General features: G+C 36.8%; 1 protein-coding gene across 1 annotated transcript; it reads left to right on the top strand.

The window, feature by feature from the left end:
* Positions 1-5,183: 5,183 nt before the first annotated feature.
* Positions 5,184-18,847, top strand: LOC140234762 (ATPase family gene 2 protein homolog A-like). Its single transcript, XM_072314799.1, has 13 exons — positions 5,184-5,484; positions 6,122-6,410; positions 7,008-7,828; positions 8,360-8,489; positions 9,804-9,978; positions 11,648-11,785; positions 12,294-12,411; positions 13,200-13,357; positions 14,198-14,407; positions 15,188-15,321; positions 16,514-16,640; positions 17,110-17,274; positions 18,569-18,847. Exons 1-13 carry the CDS (start codon positions 5,226-5,228, stop codon positions 18,743-18,745), a joined length of 2,901 nt encoding a protein of 966 aa, XP_072170900.1. The 5' UTR covers positions 5,184-5,225; the 3' UTR covers positions 18,746-18,847.
* The last annotated feature ends 218 nt before the right edge of the window (positions 18,848-19,065 follow it).

A 19,065-nucleotide genomic window follows, 5' to 3' on the forward strand; every position in this document is an offset into this window, starting at 1 on the left:
CTGTCATCGCTTGATATCAAAGGAGACTACTACACTTCATGATGTCATTAATATGGATTTTATAAGAAAATATAAAGAAAATTCACCATATTTTTACTTTTCTAGCATAATGAAAGACCACTTGACTAATCTCTTTCAGAAAGCAGGAGGAATGATTTTATATGTAAGATAATTCAGGAACAAGTGGATGGAAAGTGTACTTTTCATGAAAGTGACATTTTGTGGAATCATCCTTATATTTTCTTTCTACTGTCCATAATGACGTCAAGAAATGTAGTACACTTGTAGTCTCCTTATTCAGATGTGACAGCACAGAAACTTTAAAAATTCACAACTTTTAAACAGATTGTTCAATTTTCCTAAAATTTTCACAGACGTGTTCTACTAATACTGCTGCTTGCACAAAATCTACATTTATATTTGGGCTTTGGCTAAAGTTAGCATATTTACATCATCACCACCAACTAGTCCAGCAAAGCATGCACAGCAGGGCTTTTGTGCGTCACTGCATTATGCGCAGTATCCCAGTTTATTACATACTTCTTCCTCAAATCCCTGTGTTGCTTGGTTTTGAGTGTTGCATAGATTACAAATATTTGTACTATCAATTCTGTTCCAAATATTTGCTATTTTTTTCCAAATGCTCATACGTATGAGAAAAAAAAAAAACACAAGCATAAGGGAACACATCAAAATATTCTGCTGGTGTGCAAACTTAACAAAATGGTCAACTGTCAAATAACCGTCTTCGTCTTTAGGTCACAGACTGGTATTTGACCAACCCATTTTAGCTTGATCACATTATGACCAGGAATTGAACTGAGGGTGTAATACATGCTAAACTGAGACATGTCACCGCTACAAGTGACTCCTGGGGACTGGCAGTTTTCTTTCATTATATCAAAATTTTATTATGAATGAATAAATAAACTATAAAGATGAATTACATAGATGGCAATTTTGGAACCTGACTTTTCTACTCCATTGTAATGGGAATTTCATGATGATCATGTTTGTTATAATAGGAGTACACTGTACTCTCTGCCTTGTTAACAGAGAGAATTCGATTTTAATCATCATCCCTTCGTGCTTCATCTATCCTTGTACAATTCTTTCTTCGAAACATTTCCATGTCTTCTGTGCTAAACATAAGCTGATGAGAGCTGCCCTAATTTGGCTCATTAAACTCGGTTATTATGACTGCACAGACAACACTCGGTAGTTCTTGAGTCTCCTCGCTAAATGCTATACACTGATGCCTTCAAGGGTATTTATGGTGATTAACACCTGCTCCATTTGCCACTGACATCTCAAGATAGAATTCCTCAGTCAACTGGCATGCTGCTCATGCAGAATAACATGAGTTATAGTCTGTAGTATTATCGTAGTGCAAATCATTTCATTAAGAATATAATATCGGATCCTTTATGATCTCATAACTGTACTCACAACTCACTCAGAGAGATATGTGTATTATATACCAATCTTTTGTTTATTGCAACCATAACAACGATCAAAATAATCACACAAAACACTACACAATGAACAAAAATATCAAAACTTAATCACCAGCCAAACTTTGAAGAGGGCAAAACTAAACTGTTTCAGTTTCTTGTCGCTATCCATACATTGTGGATCAAACTACATGTACTTGACTACGTATATAAGTAATAAAGTAAAGGATTACTCAATGATTGCAGAGACTATTAATTTTTTTTCTTCAAATGGCTCTCTAATTAGCATTTCTTTTGAGCTATTAACAGTAGGGCCTATATATTTGATTTTCTGTTTACCTCTAACTAAAACCAAATATGCCTACATTTCAAAATTCAGGTTCGATCCTTAAAGCTACATCTATAAAACTGTAAATTTATAAAGAACATAGGAAAAAATATATACATGAAAGTAAATGTCTTTTTTTTAATGGTTATATATAATAATCCTGATATTTAAGGCATTCTGGTTCACAAGTTACATCATTACTACTACTACTACTACTATACTACTATACTACAGTAGTAGCATAGTAGTAGTAGTAGCATAGTAGTAGTAGTAGTAGTAGTAGTAGTAGTAGTAGTAGTAGTAGTAGTAGTAGTAGTAGTAGTAGTAGTAGTAGTTGTTGTTGTTGTTGTTGTTGTTGTTGTTGTTGTTGTTGTTGTTGTTGTTGTTGTTGTTGTTGTTGTTGTTGTTGTTGTTGTTGTTGTTGTTGTTGTTGTTGTTGTTGTTGTTGTTGTTGTTGTTGTTGTTGTTGTTGTTGTAGTAGTAGTAGTACTAGTAGCAGTACTAGTAGTACTAGTACGGTACAGTCTAGTAGCAGTAGTAGTAGTAAATCCCCTTCCTACACTCAAAATCTTATTGACATTGTAGACAGACAGGGGCTGCATGGTTAATTATGACTGATACCCTTTTACAGTAGAGCTTCGATGGGGAACGGACTTCATTCAGTGACTTAATTAAGCGTGACCAATGACTTTGTTATCTTTTTTTTTTCAACATGTACTGAGATTGTGATTCCATTCATAGCCATCCTATGCAGTCAAGTTAATGTGACAGTACTGTGTGTGTATATCTTATGTGTGTGCCAGTGTGTCTTGTGTGTGGTATATATACCGTACATAGACCACACACTCTCTGATATCCAAAATGTATAGAAGTTAAATGATTGAATGCTGACTTTCCATAAAGTATGTATTTCACAGGTTTTCACAAAACCTAAATCCAAACACAAGGCTTAATAATTATACTATTTAATTCATCACTAAATTTTTACTTAATAAAACATGCATACACATGAGAGATATGTGACAACAATATTGAACAAACTGAATGAAGAGAGGCTGGTATGATTGTATGTCATACAAACAAGAATGATTCAATGATTAGATATAAAGGCAATGCTGAAAATATAAACAATAGTGACATAATTCACAATTTGAGCATAGTTATACCTGCACAGAAGAGAGTGCATTGTGGAGATGTAGCGCACTCTTGGATATAATATCTTGCATGTTGCACAACAATGTGAAAACCTGAGAGTGCATGTGAGCACTAGCTCTGCAGCACACTAAACCTGATGTGCATGAATTGCAGCTTGCAACATACAGTGTACTGTGAGAAGTGTCTTGTCACATGTTAAGTACCTCAAGGTTCCCTTTTGGGTCCCTTACTTTTTATTCTATAAGTACCGGTACCAGTACATGATTTTACAAAATCCTCAGAGATATTTTCTCTCTTCTTCTTGTTGTTGTTATTACTTGCAGATGATATTCTGTTCTCACAGAAACTTAGAAATTGTTTTCAAAACAGTTAATAAAGAGCTCGATGTATTGACTTATTACATTCGTGTAAATAAACTGTCTGTGAAACCAAAGGTTTTTTAGTAATAGAGAAACAGTAGGCCTAATGCTTGGAAATGGACATACAGTTTTTTATTAGTTAATGATAAAAAGATTTGATGTATTAAAATTTCAGACCTTACATTGATGATGAATTGACTTTGAAGATAGTACCTGGTACAAAGACTGCTCATCTATGTAAAGTGTACATAATTGCATAACTATCATGCGAAGATTTCCATTCCAAACAGTACTAAATCCATTTTCCTCAAATTAACCTTAAATGTGTTCATTCAATAATAACTAGTGAATTCACCATCAAAGTATGGAAATTCATGCAAAGAAATAGAGAAATCAGGCAATGACAAAAGATTTTTGTTCTAAAAGGCACTAAATCCAGCAGGATCCAATCAGAAACCTGTTTGTATGCTTGGTAGCACTTAAAGACCCCATCCAGTAAAGCCAGGCATTACCCACATAATATTGCTCAATTATTGGCTATAAATATTTCATTTCTATGCATACAAATTATTTTGAGACTGATGCATGGAGGACCCAGGAAGAGAATGTGTAAAGATGACGAATCATTCCAGAAAAAAAAAAAACAAATCTGGTACACAAAGTCACAGAAACTAGTCACTATAGAACAGCATCGTGAACATATATCATGATAATCATAGGTCCACCTCCATGAACTTAAAGAGTTGTAAAGCGCACAGCAAATATGATTATGCGAACAAGAGGTGACAAGAACCGTATATCATTTTGACCATGATTTAACCATTCAGATTGTGTTTAACATTATTATTATTTTTTTTTTTTTACTTTTGATTGAAACTTTATTTGTAACTATAGGCCCTATACCATCAAAAATGGGGGTTAATCCCATTATGTGGTGTTATTATGGGACACTAGTAATGCCATTGAATGAAAACACTCAGAACCATGTGAAATGAAACTCCAGGTTTTTGGTGTCCTTACCATAATGTGGATTTAGCACATCATTTTTGGAAGGAACTCATCATAGTTCAAGACTAGACATCCTTTCTCTCTGTGAACATGTATCATGATAATAAGTATTAGATTGCCATTTTAACTCATAAAATAGATCATTTTTTAATTTAGTTATAGATCTGATATCTATCTACTCTAACTATAGGCAAATGGATTACCATTGTCTCACCCCACCCCCTTCCGCATCATACATACTCTGTATATTCAATATCCCCAAATCTTATTTATAGGGCACTTTCATTGTCCTTAGTAGTGTACTACTGTAGTTTATCTGCCTTTATTCTTCTTGGATGCAGCATTGCAGCAATTTTTTGCAAAGGAAACGATTTTATGGACCACCTCATTTATTTTCAAATCATTATGTTTTGTTATTACACAATTCATTTTTATTGTTCATGAAGTTATTGTTTTCGCTTTAGTAGAAACAAATAAATTTGAAATTTCAAAACTTATTCTTTAATAAGTTGCTAAGCCCGATATTATTTTTTTTTTTTTTCACATTCAGCTTATCATACACCAAGCTCGACTCTGGCGGCATTCCATACATTACGCACGTTGTGCATCGAGCATCATGCATGTGCGATTGTTGAGCGAGGTGAGCGAGGTAGACGACTCGCCTGGCTGTATCACCTCGCCGCGCCGCGCCGCCCCGTCCCGCAAGCTGTCCTTCGCTACGCCGCTGGTTGTACCTGCAGTGTAGCTAGCAAGCTGGTTGGCATAATCTGGGCACTCCGAATTAGCTTGTATTTCATCTCTCTGTCAAGCGAGCTCATGTACGATACTTCTTCTTCTTCTTCTTCCGTGGAGTGCTGCGTCATTCTTGAAGATTACGCGCTGTCACACTGCTGTCTAAACGACTGAATTAATCGAAGGAAAATGTCAAGCAAAAAGAAAGGTCAGCATGGCCAAAGAAGCGTGTGGCAGAGTATCCGGAAAGGTGATGTCGATGTTTTCGTTCAAACCAAGGACGTTGAAAAATTCAGGAAGTTGGTTACAACAGAAAATCAGAATAACGCGGAGCAGACACCGGTGGAGAACAGCGTAAATTGTGTGCTAGATGCCGCCAGGAAGGCTCGGATATCAGTTATTTCCAATCGTGTCTTACTGGGAGAGATCTTACCGCAGGTAGACAAAGGTAGGCCTAGGCTAGGTTAAATTTACTTTAAAAAAATGTGACACCAAGTGGGCAGCTTTCAGTCCCATGTCAGTCGAGTGGTTCTGTTATTCTGCTGATCGCCACGTTCACTGGCTATCCACCTGGACTGACTCAATGACTGATGTCAGTGATGACTGTATTAAATTTATCAATGTCAATGACTGGTACATCTTGTCACTAATGTCAGTTCACAGTGTGCCCTGTAATAAGTGTACAGTAACTCCCGTTAGTGTTGTATAGACCAGATGTAGACTGGTTGGAGAATGTCATTTCTTTACAGTCATCAGACCAATAATTTGTCAAATCAATTGTCGAGTTGTCACCCATTACATTAGCATGCTCAGCCTCAGTGTAAACTTCGGAAGATGAAACAGTACTCAGCAGAGTGTTGCGTGTTACTGTAAAGTGGTTGGTATGTAATGGTAGAAATAGTATTTATAGTAAATCTTGGGGCACTGTGTAACAAGTCGCTGGTTATTCTCCACAAGGTATCAGCTTAGAACTGTACATGTAAGTTTTGAAAAGTATGCATTGTATAATGTGAGGGTTGATTTGATGATTTTAGGACATTTTGAGTCAAAATTATGAAATGTCTTGTCTTTGCTTTCTTTTGAAGGTGTGACCAAACTGCCCCTGTCTGCCAAATCTGATGTCATCCAGCTAAATCCAGAGACCATGACCTTATGTGACCTTTGCATTGGTCAGCCTACCATTGTAACATCTGGCCAGCAGGATGGACCTAAGTCCATTTGTCTGGCCTGGCCTGTCCAGGGGTTTCCTCCAGCGTCCATCGGCGTTCACCCAAGGCTACGGGAGATCTGTGGCTGGAAGGATACAGAGCTGCTGAGGGTGGAAGGAATACATGGCAGTGTTGGGGTTGCTGCCTCTGCAAAGCTGTCAATTCGGTTTGTACCTGAAAAGAAGTTTCGATCAGCAACATTTGTAGACAAATCAGACAAATGACAAAGTCACTGCTGTGATGTTAGTTTGTTGTTCAGTCCTCAACTTTCCTGTATTGTCTTGCAAGAAATTCAATTCCCATCCATACTTTTTGCAGAGTTTACTTTCAAGAGCATACTAAGGAGGCATAACGTTTTGATAATACAAGTCATCGTCCTTGGGTCTGTATAGAAATGTTTACTGTGACAATTCTGTGCAATAAGATAAAATATGAGATGTATGACAAAAATCAGATTATCTTGTTTGATTGTGATGAACGTATAGTAGCTATTCATTACATTTTATGTGATTTATTTGTCATTTGATTTCTTTATGCAGGCACTATTTCTTAGTGTTTGCTTGAGTATATTTACCCGTTAACTCTGTAATCCACTTCACTTTGGTAAACAGTCTACTGACAAATCAAGAGAAAAAGTCTGTAGCTCGGTGGATTTTAAAAAGTACACAAGAAAGTAACAACACCTTCATTACTGAAGTTCTGATTACAGGTGTACATTTCCTTTAACATCTAATCAGATTTCATGTTGTGATTACATTCACAGTGCCAAGGAAGAATTGCCATTGACAGAATCTGCTGACTTCAAGAACTATCTTGCTCGCAGTCTAGTCAGTAAACACATCATGTGCGATTGTGTCCTGAGTGTCTCTTACTACGGCAAGCCAATTGTGCTAGAAGTAGAAGAGGTCACAACCCTGACAGGCAAGGGACCCTCAAATCCAGACCTTTTGACCCAGAGAGTGGACTGTGATGACCGGTCGTCCCTCAGCATGACAAGTGCTGATCAATCAAAGCTTCAAAGCTCTCACAATGTTAGCTTACGCCTCGGGAGAAGTGACATATCAACTTGTTCAATCGCAGAAGATGAACAATTGGATACAGACAAGAACATGGAACCTTTGAAGAGTCCTGAAACGGACAGTGTGACTGACACAACTGACCCAAGCATTATTGTTGGCACAGTAACAAGTGACTGCTCTGCCCTAGAATCTTCCAGTGAACTTGAAAATCAATTCACATCACTAAGTTTGTCAGAGACAAGTAGCATTGTGGCGTCTTCAACTCCCAAGAGGAGTTCAAAATTGTCTTCTGATGATGATGCACAAAAGTTTGCCAAACACAGGAATCTGTCAATAAGCCAGAGTTTGCCAGAAGAGAGTGGTATCTACAGAGTCACAAAAACAACAGTAATCTCAATAATCTCTTCTGCCAAAGAGAGAGCAGAAGAAAAAGAAGACAAGATGGCTGCCAAGCTTGGAACTCGCGTGACCTTTGACATGATGGGAGGTATTGAGAGACAGCTGAAATCCATCAGGGACATGGTACAGATGCCTCTCAAGAATCCAGACGTTTTCATCTCTCTTGGTAATCTTGGCGGTCATCTGTATTTTCTCAGCAAATCAGTGATTTTGCGTAAAGGAGATAATGGCAATATCTGACAGCTTAAAGTAATCGTGGTGTCTCATTGATGTATGCATAAGACAGATAGAATAGTTGAGTAATGCCACTCGTGAGAAAATTCTTTTAGGTTTGTTGATGTTTTCATAAGTTTTTGTAAGTGATGTCGGGTTGAGTACTGCACACATACAATATTGCCACAAAAGAAATCAATGTTAAATGATGACTGTAAAAAAATGTGGAGTTCACTATCTCACTAAACTCGGTCAATGTTCACTGAAACTAAACTGGCAAATTTGATTTTGTTTTTACTGAAGCCTGACAGAAGTTTTATCAGCAACAGTTTACACAACTAAAATGTTTTGCCAATTGTATCTTGGCAGAAAGTGATATGGTTGAAGACAATGTGTATGAGCATTACTTCACATATTAAATTTTGTAACATGGATTCTACTCAAAAGTATATATTTGTACACTTTCAATTTTTGTCTCTTTTAGGTATTCCCCCACCCAGGGGAGTGTTGCTGTACGGTCCTCCAGGGGTGGGGAAGACCATGTTGGCTCGTGCTGTGGCATGCGAGACTGGAGTCCACACAGTGGTCATCAACGGGCCAGAGGTTCTCAGTAGGTGAGCTGAAATACCCAGCATGGATGCTAACATAACATCCTTCAGCTGTGCAATTTTGTTTTAGAGCAAAAATGGATAGTGCACTGCTAATGTCACTAACAAATGTAGATAGACTCTTGTGTTAAACTTGGTATCAACTCATAGCTTTTACAGCGGCACACCTCTGACATAACAATAAGCATACCTTTTGTGCACTAAATCAGTTACAAGCCTGCATTCAGTCTCTCATTTTACTGTGGATGGTTTCAACTGATCACTTTCATGAATGACTAACTGTACGGTGACACTCATTTATCTTTCCTGCTAAAATGATTGCCATTTCTGTGCTTGATTCAAGAATTGGAGTGGACTACATCTGTTGACGTCTAAAGTGTTATATGAGTAAATAGTGTATAGTCTTTACTCGTGCAATGGAACAAAATTTCACACTCGGTCACCTCATTGAATGGAGGGCCTCTGTTCTTTTACCATGTGGGAAGTGGTCTTATGACCATTCACTATATACCATACACAGAGAGATGTACTGTAGGAGCTGAAATTTTCGCGTACAGATATTTTCGCGAATTGCTACTAGGAGGACATTTTCACGTGTTGTTAATTTCGTGGTTGCGAGGTCTAACTGTACTTATCTATTTGCACGTTGTTATTTTCGTGTGTTGTTATTTTGGCGGTTCAAAGGCGATTCGCGAAATTCGCGAAAATAAAACCACCACGAAAATTTCAGCTCGTACAGTAATATGAATTATCCCCGAGTGTTTTAGGAGAGTGTTTCTTAATGTCACAGCATTATGGTTAGCTTGCAGTCAGATCTCCTTGTGTAAACACTGTATTTACATCATCTGTTCTCAATATCTTTCCATAAAACTGAGCACATAAACCTTCCAACATAGAATGTAAAATCTTTTTGTAACTGCTAGTAGCAGTGCTTCCAGAGTGATCAGTGACTTTACTGGGGTGTATAATATATCCAACTCTTAAATTACTTTCTTGACTTACCTGCCTGGGTATTTTAGGAGAAAAATGGTTAACAACACACAATCTTTTACAGTTTTTTTGTGAGTTGCGTAAAAAGATTTGATGAGAATGATTTAAGTTATTATGACTTAAATTAAATGACTTAAAATTATGACTTTAAAAAAATGACTTAAATTGAATATAAATGCAATTATTATTATTATTAAATTAATATAATCGAGATTTAAAATGTATTTTGTCCTTGCTATGTTCTCTCTCTGTAAAGGAGCTAAATGGGTATTTGCTGTAAAGAGTTACCCTACCAAGCTTCAATTCTGCCATTGCTTTTTTTTTTTCAAGGTACTATGGTGAGTCTGAGTCAAGGTTGAGGGCGCTCTTCACTGAAGCCACAGAGAATGCTCCCAGCCTGATCCTCATCGATGAGTTGGATGCCCTGTGTCCTAGACGGGAGCGTGTCCACAGTGAGCTGGAGAAACGTGTGGTCTCTATGCTTCTCACTCTCATGGATGGCTTGGTAGGAGAAGTACTGGTGGCATTAGTAGTGGTAGTAGTAGGCAATAGTAGTATAAGTAGTAGTAGTAGTAGTAGTAGTAGTGGTACTAGTGGTGGTGGTGTTGGTGTTGGTGATGGTAGTAGTAATAGTGCATAGTAGTAGAAGTAGAGTCAACCTCGCATTGCCTTAGAGAAAATTTGACTTGTGAGGGATTAAAGTCAGTAGAATATAAAGAGAAGAGGACTTTGAAAGACCTTTGACATAAGCAATGATTCAACTTATGTGAGGTAGACTTTGATAAGCAAGGTCAACTGTAGCAGTAGTAGTTCTGTAGTAGGAGTAGAAGTAGTGCTAGTAGTCTAATAGTGGTATCAGAAATAGTACTAAGTAGTAGTTAAGTAGAAATAGTAGTAGTACAATGTAAGTAGTAGTAGCCTAGTAGTAGATGATGTCGTCCAATGGAAGTCATACTAAAAGTAGGGGCAGTAACAGAGGTAATGATGATAATACAGTAGTGATAATGATGAAGATGATGACAATAGTGATAGTACAACAAATTGTAATGTACCGGGGTAATAGAAAAATAGTGATAATGGTGGCAGTGATAATCAATGTAAATATCCGTCACAGTTTGTACTATCATAGCTTATACCCTGTGACAAGAGATAATTGAAGATTTTCTTTTCCCTGTCCTCTGCATCTCTTTCTCCTGAGATGAATAAGAGAAAGAGAGGACGGAGCAGAAGATACAGAAATCATCTCGTTTTGCTGAAAGTAGTTTACGAAGCTAGCTATGCAAACCTTGGGGGAAATGTCGTTTGAGGTCATACACAGCATAGATTGTATGACATTTTCAGAGATGCCATGAAAATATTATTTTGAATATTAATTTCGTGTCATAACAGTGCTAGTCTCTCAATGTGTGCCACTAAAAAAAAAAAAAAAAAAGAGAGAAATCAAAGTTAAAGGAGAACTAGACGTTCTTATTTTTCTAGTGTAATTAAATGTTAACCTCATTCAGAAGGCAGGGGGAATATTTCAGTAACAAGTCAAAGGAATATGCACTTTAATAAAAATGACATTTTGTGGAAATTTTAACATAGTTTCTTTGTATTTTTGCCCTACTCTAAATCATGAATTGTTGTAGTCTTATCCAGCGATGACAGCACATAGATTTAATCAAAACTTTCGTAACTTTTGGATGGATTGTCCAATTTCCCTCAAATTTCACTAGTGTGTACCACTAATATTTCTGCTTTCACTTTAAAATTCACATGTATATTTGAAGTATATTCTTATTAAGAAATGTATATTTTCCACTTTTCATTCGTTTTCTTGTTTTTAGACAAATGCACAAATACAATTTATGCTGTGTATATTTGATCAAAAGATATGTATCCATCAAGCCATATCAGGAAGGCTGCTAATTAGACCTACAGGTCTTGCTGCTTCAGACCATTTTTGACATATTTCAAATAACTTTAAAGTTTTAATCATATGTTAGATATTCAAAGGAAACTGGCTTTACTCCAGCTGTATGAATGGCTGATGATCAAAACATACCTCATGGATGATCTGAAATAACAAAAATGTAGCAGTTGGTCCTCATTCAGTAAACTAAACTTGATAATGGCAGCCCCTATTTACTATGATTTTCCATACATGTGATTGATCTTTGCTTTGCTGGTAGTGTGGGCTTTCCCAGGGTCATGTCCTGGTGCTGGGTGCTACAAGTCGCCCCGATTCTATCGATCCAGCGCTGCGAAGACCAGGCAGATTTGACCGCGAGATCGAGATTAGCGTCCCCAATGCACGAGAAAGAAAACAGGTATATTCAATGACTTCATTGACAATTACAGGAGACCTAATAATGTGTTATTGCAATGATAATGTTATCAAATGTGAGCATTGGTCATTAACCTGTTGAGGACAAGTCCCGAGTATACTCAGGCAAATGTCTATGGGAAATGCATGTTACAGCGTAATCGAATCGTCCTCAACGACTTAAGAAGAGCAATGTATTCCTTGGTGGATGAAACATGAAGCGTTTTGTATTCATTTTGTTTAACTTCTAAATATTTCGCATTGATATGTTAATATTAAAAATACACAAAACTTCAAAAGGCTTATTATAAAGATACAAATATTGTCAAGATAGCGTGTATAGATGATACATTAGTGACAATTAAACCACTAGACTCATATGATCCATGCCTGTCATAATTCTGATTTTATAGTTGTGATGGTGGTACAGCTAGTGCTGTGATGTTTAAGAGCATGTGCTTTGTTTGGGAAATTGCATCTTTATTTTTTTTTATATATCATACCAACTCCAGATTCTGGACAAACATCTGGCAAGTGTATCTACCGCCCTGAAGGAGGAAGATGTAGCACATATAGCAGACTGTGCCCATGGTTACGTGGGAGCAGATTTGGCCGCAGTCTGTAAGGAAGGTCAGTATTTTTATTATTATAGTATTATTTGCCTATACCAAGCTGTAATATCGCTCATCTCAAGCTACAAGTAAAATTCTGACAAAATGAACAACAGTTGAATACATGTTAGAATTCATTGAACCAGGATGTGTAGAAAGATGGAGAAATACCCTACATTTGTTTTGGTTTTAATTTTTGTGTATGTCTGTGCCAGAATGAATTACAGTACTGTTGTACACTTGTTAGAATATGTATTCTTTGAACCAGGATGTGTAGAAAGATGTAAGACAGAATACCCTGTATATGTTTTGTTTTGTGTTTATTTTTGTGTATGTCTGTGTGTTTTGCCTCATTCAGATCTTGCTCATCTTTCCAAACCACTTGCCCAAGTCTTGGCTATCACCTGCCCAGGCATTTGCACAGATGTTTAAATATAAAATGAATAAAGCGCAATAGATTGATAGATGGGGAATGCAGATGTGTATCTCTAGAAGTTTGGTATTATGTAGATAGTCTTCTGTTACTTTAAAAGTTGTCCACCAGTGAGAAAGTTACTATCTGGGATGCGCATCATGATGCACAATACTCTCTTGCCTTTTTATATACATGGTGACCAGGGAGTAAAGTAACAGCCTTGCAAGTGACCAAAAGTTAGACATCAGATGAATTACCTATACCTTCAAAAGTTATTTTAGTCCTACTTGAGAGTAGATTTGATTGTTCTATTCAAGTTATGTATTGTGCATGAATATAAAAGGTCCTCGTCAGCTATTACTATATGTGTGCTTTATTTCTATCATTCACAGCGGCAATGAGTGCCTTTGAGCGTCTGCGTTCCCAGGGTCAAGTTGAGGTCAGAGATGCCATCCCAGCCAGCAGAGCAGTAACCAAGGAGGACTTTCTTCACGCCTTGACCCAGGTCAAGCCTAGTGCCCTCAGAGAGGTTGAAATTGATATACCAAAGGTATGAATCCAAGTCCTTTGCACACAGAATCTACTATAGTACAGTGCACTCCCGTTCTAACGAACCGGGTTATAATGAAATGCCGGTTACAACAAAGTAAGAATTCAGGCTGCAACATCTGCTCGATTTTTTTTTATTGTTTATTTGTTCGGTTTTGACGAAATTTTGATATAAAGAAAGAAAACTGCCGGTGCCAAGGACTTTGTTATAACAGAAGTCCACTGTACCTCAAGCCAGGAGCAACTAGCAATTACATTGTACATTTACAATTTCTGACATATCTCGGCTCAAAATCTTATAGAGTCATTAAAACAGGACAAGCTTTTCTTGAGACTGTATGTCTTGAGTTTGTGTTTTCAGAGGAGTGCAAATTATATGAAGTAGTGTAGACTCTTATGAATAATGATGTGTTGTAACAAAAGTTTGGTATAAATGTATATTCATGTGCCATGCAAGGCTTGACTTTTGAGGTAACGATCCTTGCCAACTAACGTTCAGTGTCAAGCAATAGAAAATGCCATGTTATGGGCAGTCTGTTTTGAAACCAAAGTTTGTCATTCAACTTGACTTCCATGGGGGGTAGTTTGAAGATTTGACATGAATGGCATCAATCTGTGGTGCATCTACAGACAGATCATGACAGCAGTTTGAAGTGAACACAATTACAGACTACTTCATGTCAGGTTGACAAGATTTCTGAGGTACTTGAGTAGCATTTTAATGAACTATTTGATATCAACTGCAAATGATCATAAAATTGTTGCACCTTCCAAATGACACTTTAGATCTTGTTAATTTGTCCAGAGATCAAATTCACTTAATTGTGCTTGACTGCTACAGGTGTACTGGTCAGACATAGGTGGTCAAGACAGCATCAAACTCAAGCTCCGTCAGGCCGTGGAGTGGCCCATCAAGCACCCAGAATCCTTTGCCAGGTTAGGGGTGACTCCACCGAAGGGCTTCCTGATGTTTGGTCCACCTGGGTGTTCTAAGACACTCATCGCTAAGGCTTTGGCTACAGAGAGTGGACTAAACTTCATCTCTGTTAAAGTAAGTGTTATACTCCCTTCCTTTTCTGATGTAGAGCTGTAAGATGGAAGTTATGTAAAGCACACAGAGAATCTTATCATGTGCTTTATAAATGCAAATTATTATTATCATTATTATTATTATTATTATTATTATTATTATTATTATTATTATTATTATTATTATTATTATTATTATTATTATTATTATTATTATCATTATTATTATTATTATTATTATTACTACTACTACTACTACTACTACTACTACTACTATTATCATCATCATTATTATTATTATTATTACTACTACTACTACTACTACTATTATTATCATCATTATTATTATTATTATTATGTGTGTGTATGTGTGTGTGTGTTTATCTCTCTCTCTTTGTTGTATATTGTCTGTTTGACTCTCACTCTCTCTCTCTCACACTCTATCTATCTCTATTTCTGTGTCTATCTCACTACTTTGCTGTATATTTTATTTTTTCTCTTCTTTTTTTTTTTTGTCATTAGAGTATGTCATCATTAATGTACCACAGGAAATGTTGAAGCCTCATTTATGTTGACCTTTTATGCAGATTTAGTTGAGAGAAGATTTTTGAAATGGGTTGATGGAAAGTGTATTCAAGAAATAGATGGCTGATTTCTAAACATGCATGAAGTGGAATGAGTAATACACCCATTTAATATCATGAAAACTGTTTTGAATTCTTGTGTCTGTTTGTAAAGGATGAATTTGTGACTCATTGGGTTTTATTTCGCCCAAATGAATCAACTATCTCACTGTCCTCAGGGCCCAGAGCTGTTCAGTAAGTGGGTCGGTGAGTCGGAGCAAGCTGTGAGGGAGGTGTTCAGGAAGGCGAGATCAGCAGCGCCAGCTATTGTCTTCTTTGATGAAATCGATGGCATAGCTGTAGAGAGAGGAAGGTAAAATCAGGTCTCTACTGACAAGGTTAACCCATTGAGGACAGACTAATGTCACTACAAGACTCATTTTCAATAGACTCCTGCCCGAGTATACTCGTGAATAGTCTTTAATGGGTTAAAGGGGAAGTTTCCCCAAATAAACATTTGGATTGAGTGAATGCAACAATATTAGTATACAGTAGAACACAGCAGAGAAGTCTAAGGAATATTGGACAATCTATTCAAAAGTTATTAATTTTTAAAGCTTATCTGCTGCCATTTTCCGGATAAGAAGACTACAACAGTTCATGATGTCACTGGAGAACAATGATATAAAGAAAATAAAAAGAGATAATCACAACATTAATTCTTTATGAAAAGTGCACATTCCCTTGTTGCTAACTTATTTCAACGGTGATATTATTCCTTCTCTCTGAAAGCACTTTTGCAAAGTCTATTGCTTTTTCATTATGCTAGAAAAATGAAATTTTACAAATTCCTCTTTAAATTGTCTGTATTTAGTTGTTTTGTGTTTTTTTTTTTGCCATGACAGCACTAATTGTTTTTAAGCCTCTTTTGTTCATTGAACAATTTTTAATAGCTTCTAAACACTTTTTAGCAGATTTCCTTCTGATTTTCTTTTTTGTTTGTATTTAATAACTTCAAATCTCACAAGTTCCATCTAATCTTTTGCAAACTTAGGTATGCAGTAAATTTCAATTTAATTAGAACATCTTTATTTCTGCAGCAAAACTTGTTGGGTGTATCTAAAGTAAACCTTAAAGGGGAAGGCTAGTAACTGATCAGTGGGAATCAGTGGAAATGCTGGGGGATGATTGTTCCAATCCTTATGGGATTCATTCAAGAGTTCATTGTATATCTATTGTTGTGTGAAAATGATTTGCTTCAAAACGGTCTCATATTCAAGTAATATGCAGATTAATGCTCCGTCACTGATCAGGGACGCTAACCTGGAAGCATTTAACTGCACATTACTTGAATATGAGACCATTCTGAAGCAAATCATTTTCACACAGCAGTAGATATACAATGAACTCTTGAATGAATCCCATAAGGATTGGAACAATCATCTCCCAGCATTTCCACTGATTCCCACTGATCAGTTACTAGCCTTCCCCTTTAAGTTAGGAATCAATTACTTACCTCTATAATCACATGATGACCTTTCACCTTTCTTCACTACTTCGGGCAGTTCTGGTGGTGGAAGCAGTGTTGGAGACCGAGTGTTGGGCCAACTGTTGACAGAGTTGGATGGTGTAGAAGGTTTGAGGGATGTGGTAGTCGTGGCAGCCACAAATCGTCCAGACATGATTGATAAGGTAAGATTTTTTATTTTTTTTTATTTTTTTTTAGCATTTCTGGATAAATTATGGATTCTTTTCTCACTAGAAGGAAAATGTGATAGTCTTCATGTTCATATTCTAATAGTAATATTATGTTAGCAAACACTTACTGTGTCAAGTGATGTAAGTGCTGAGAAATTTATGATTTGCCAACTTTATCGAATCTCTCAAACTTTTGGTCTTCTAGATACACGTATATTGTTACACTACGTAGTATCTCGCTATGTTGGCATTTATCTCAGTACATCCAATATTAAATGTGTAAGAAATTTGGTGTAGGTGTATTCTTCACCTGCAGCAATTGCATGAATGTCAGTTAAAGGGACACACTGTTGTGAGCATATACAGTCAATTATTCTTACCATCACTATTTTTGTTTATGAATATTACTGATTATGATGAGTATTATTGTTATCGTTATCACCACTGTGATCTGATTCTGCAGGCTCTGATGAGACCCGGGCGTTTGGACCGCATCCTTTATGTCTCATTACCAGACGACCACACCCGAGAAGAGATCCTCCGCATCCAGTTCAGGAGGATGCCGGTCAGTGAAGACTGTTGCCTAGCAACCATAGTCAGACAGACTGAGGGATACTCCGGTGCTGAGGTATGAAGATGAGGCCGTAGATACATATTGTTGCCATGGCAACGTATCCTCAAGATAAGTTTGGACATATTAAAGGAGTGAAGGGTAGTAGGTGATCAAAACCAACAGGAAATGAGATGTGGTGAATGAGGATATAGACTATTAGAGTGAGGGATTTGTGGATGGAAGAAGTTGGTAGGGTTTCATGACAATTCAAAATTTTCGAATTTTAAGATGGGATTTGCACACTGGTTTTATAATTATAACTAGATTTTATGCATCAAAGTTGTCTGTATATCAATCACATTTTATTGTTTTGAAGAAACCTGTTAATCTGACTCCAGTCTCATGGCTCATTCTTATATCCAAATGTTTTCTTTATGGTGTTTTCAGTGATGAAAAAGTGAAATTTGAATTAGGCAAATTTGTTTGCAATGTCTTTTTTTTTGTTGTTGTAAAAGAGATATTATTTTAGCAGATGTTCCTTTAAACAAATATGTAAAGACAAAGTACAGGTCTGGAATATTTTTTATTTTCTGTAGAACTTTAATCATGTGGAAAGCATGTAGGCTTCTTGAGGTGGTCATTCATTTCATGCAAATCTACTATTATGAATTTCATATCAGTTCATGCCATCAGTTAACTCTTGATCCCTGAAAACAATAAAAGGGCAGCGTGATACTGCCTGTATTGGTAGAAATCATAGACATGTAATATGCTGGTCAATGTTAAACTTAATTATGGAATCGACATACAAAGTATCTGTTCTGCGTTTAAAGGCATATTCCAGACAATTTTCATAATTTCACATCAATTCATGAAGTACATAAATCGACAACTCCATGTATAGATTTGTGGAATTTATTGTGGTTCTTGAGCTGAGAAACAATACTTTGAAAAACCTTAAACAAATTACACTGAACAAGGATGATGACATAGGAGGTTCACATATTTCAGAAATGTAGCAGTGTAATTCCATTACAATACCACTTGCTTGCGAGTTCACCTGTGTATAATCTATGCATGCCTTCTTCTTTTGTTCTGCTTCCTTGAACCCCAACTCATGCATTCTTATGGTGACTCTGCCATGTCATCATCCTTGTTCATTGCAATTTGTTCTAAATTTTGAAAATATTCTTATTCTTCATCCCAATTATCACAAATTCTGAAACTCTGTCCTCAGTATAACTAATTTATAGTTGTTCAAATGTAAAAATCTGAAAATCATCCGGAGGTCTCCTTTAATAGTAGCCAGCCCAATTTGTGTTGAGACAAGCTGGAGAGTTTGCATTCATGGAGTGTTCTTTGTATGCAGGTTGTGGCCGTCTGTCGTGAAGCTGCCCTGGCAGCCATGCAGGAGAGTTTTGACATCCAAGCGGTCAGTATGCGGCACTTCAATGATGCCCTGTCCAGTGTCCGGCCCCAGACCACCCAAGAGAGCATCCAGTTTTACCAGGACTACTTGAAAAAGAGTGGACTTTACACTTTGTGATGTCTGCAACGAAGAGCTGCTTCACAACATTTCATCAACCTTTTTGGTGCTTTGAATATGTATTGGTGCATAAACCCCATATTATTGTACACATAGTCTAAATCCCTGGTACAGTAAGGGGGGGGGGGGGGGTACAAACAAACCAATAAACAAACAGTGCTCAAACATGTCTTGAATTTAATAACAGAGTATACAACTAAATTTTTCTTGCCAAACCTTTTATAGTATTGTGATTGGTTTTCAGATGCATGTGGTGAACCTGTGACCATATGGCCTATGAGATATAGTAGTGCTCAATAGGTAACATACATGTATTGTAC

The sequence above is a fragment of the Diadema setosum genome, chromosome 11 (assembly GCF_964275005.1).
Source record: "Diadema setosum chromosome 11, eeDiaSeto1, whole genome shotgun sequence".
Taxonomy (NCBI): Eukaryota; Metazoa; Echinodermata; class Echinoidea; order Diadematoida; family Diadematidae; genus Diadema; species Diadema setosum.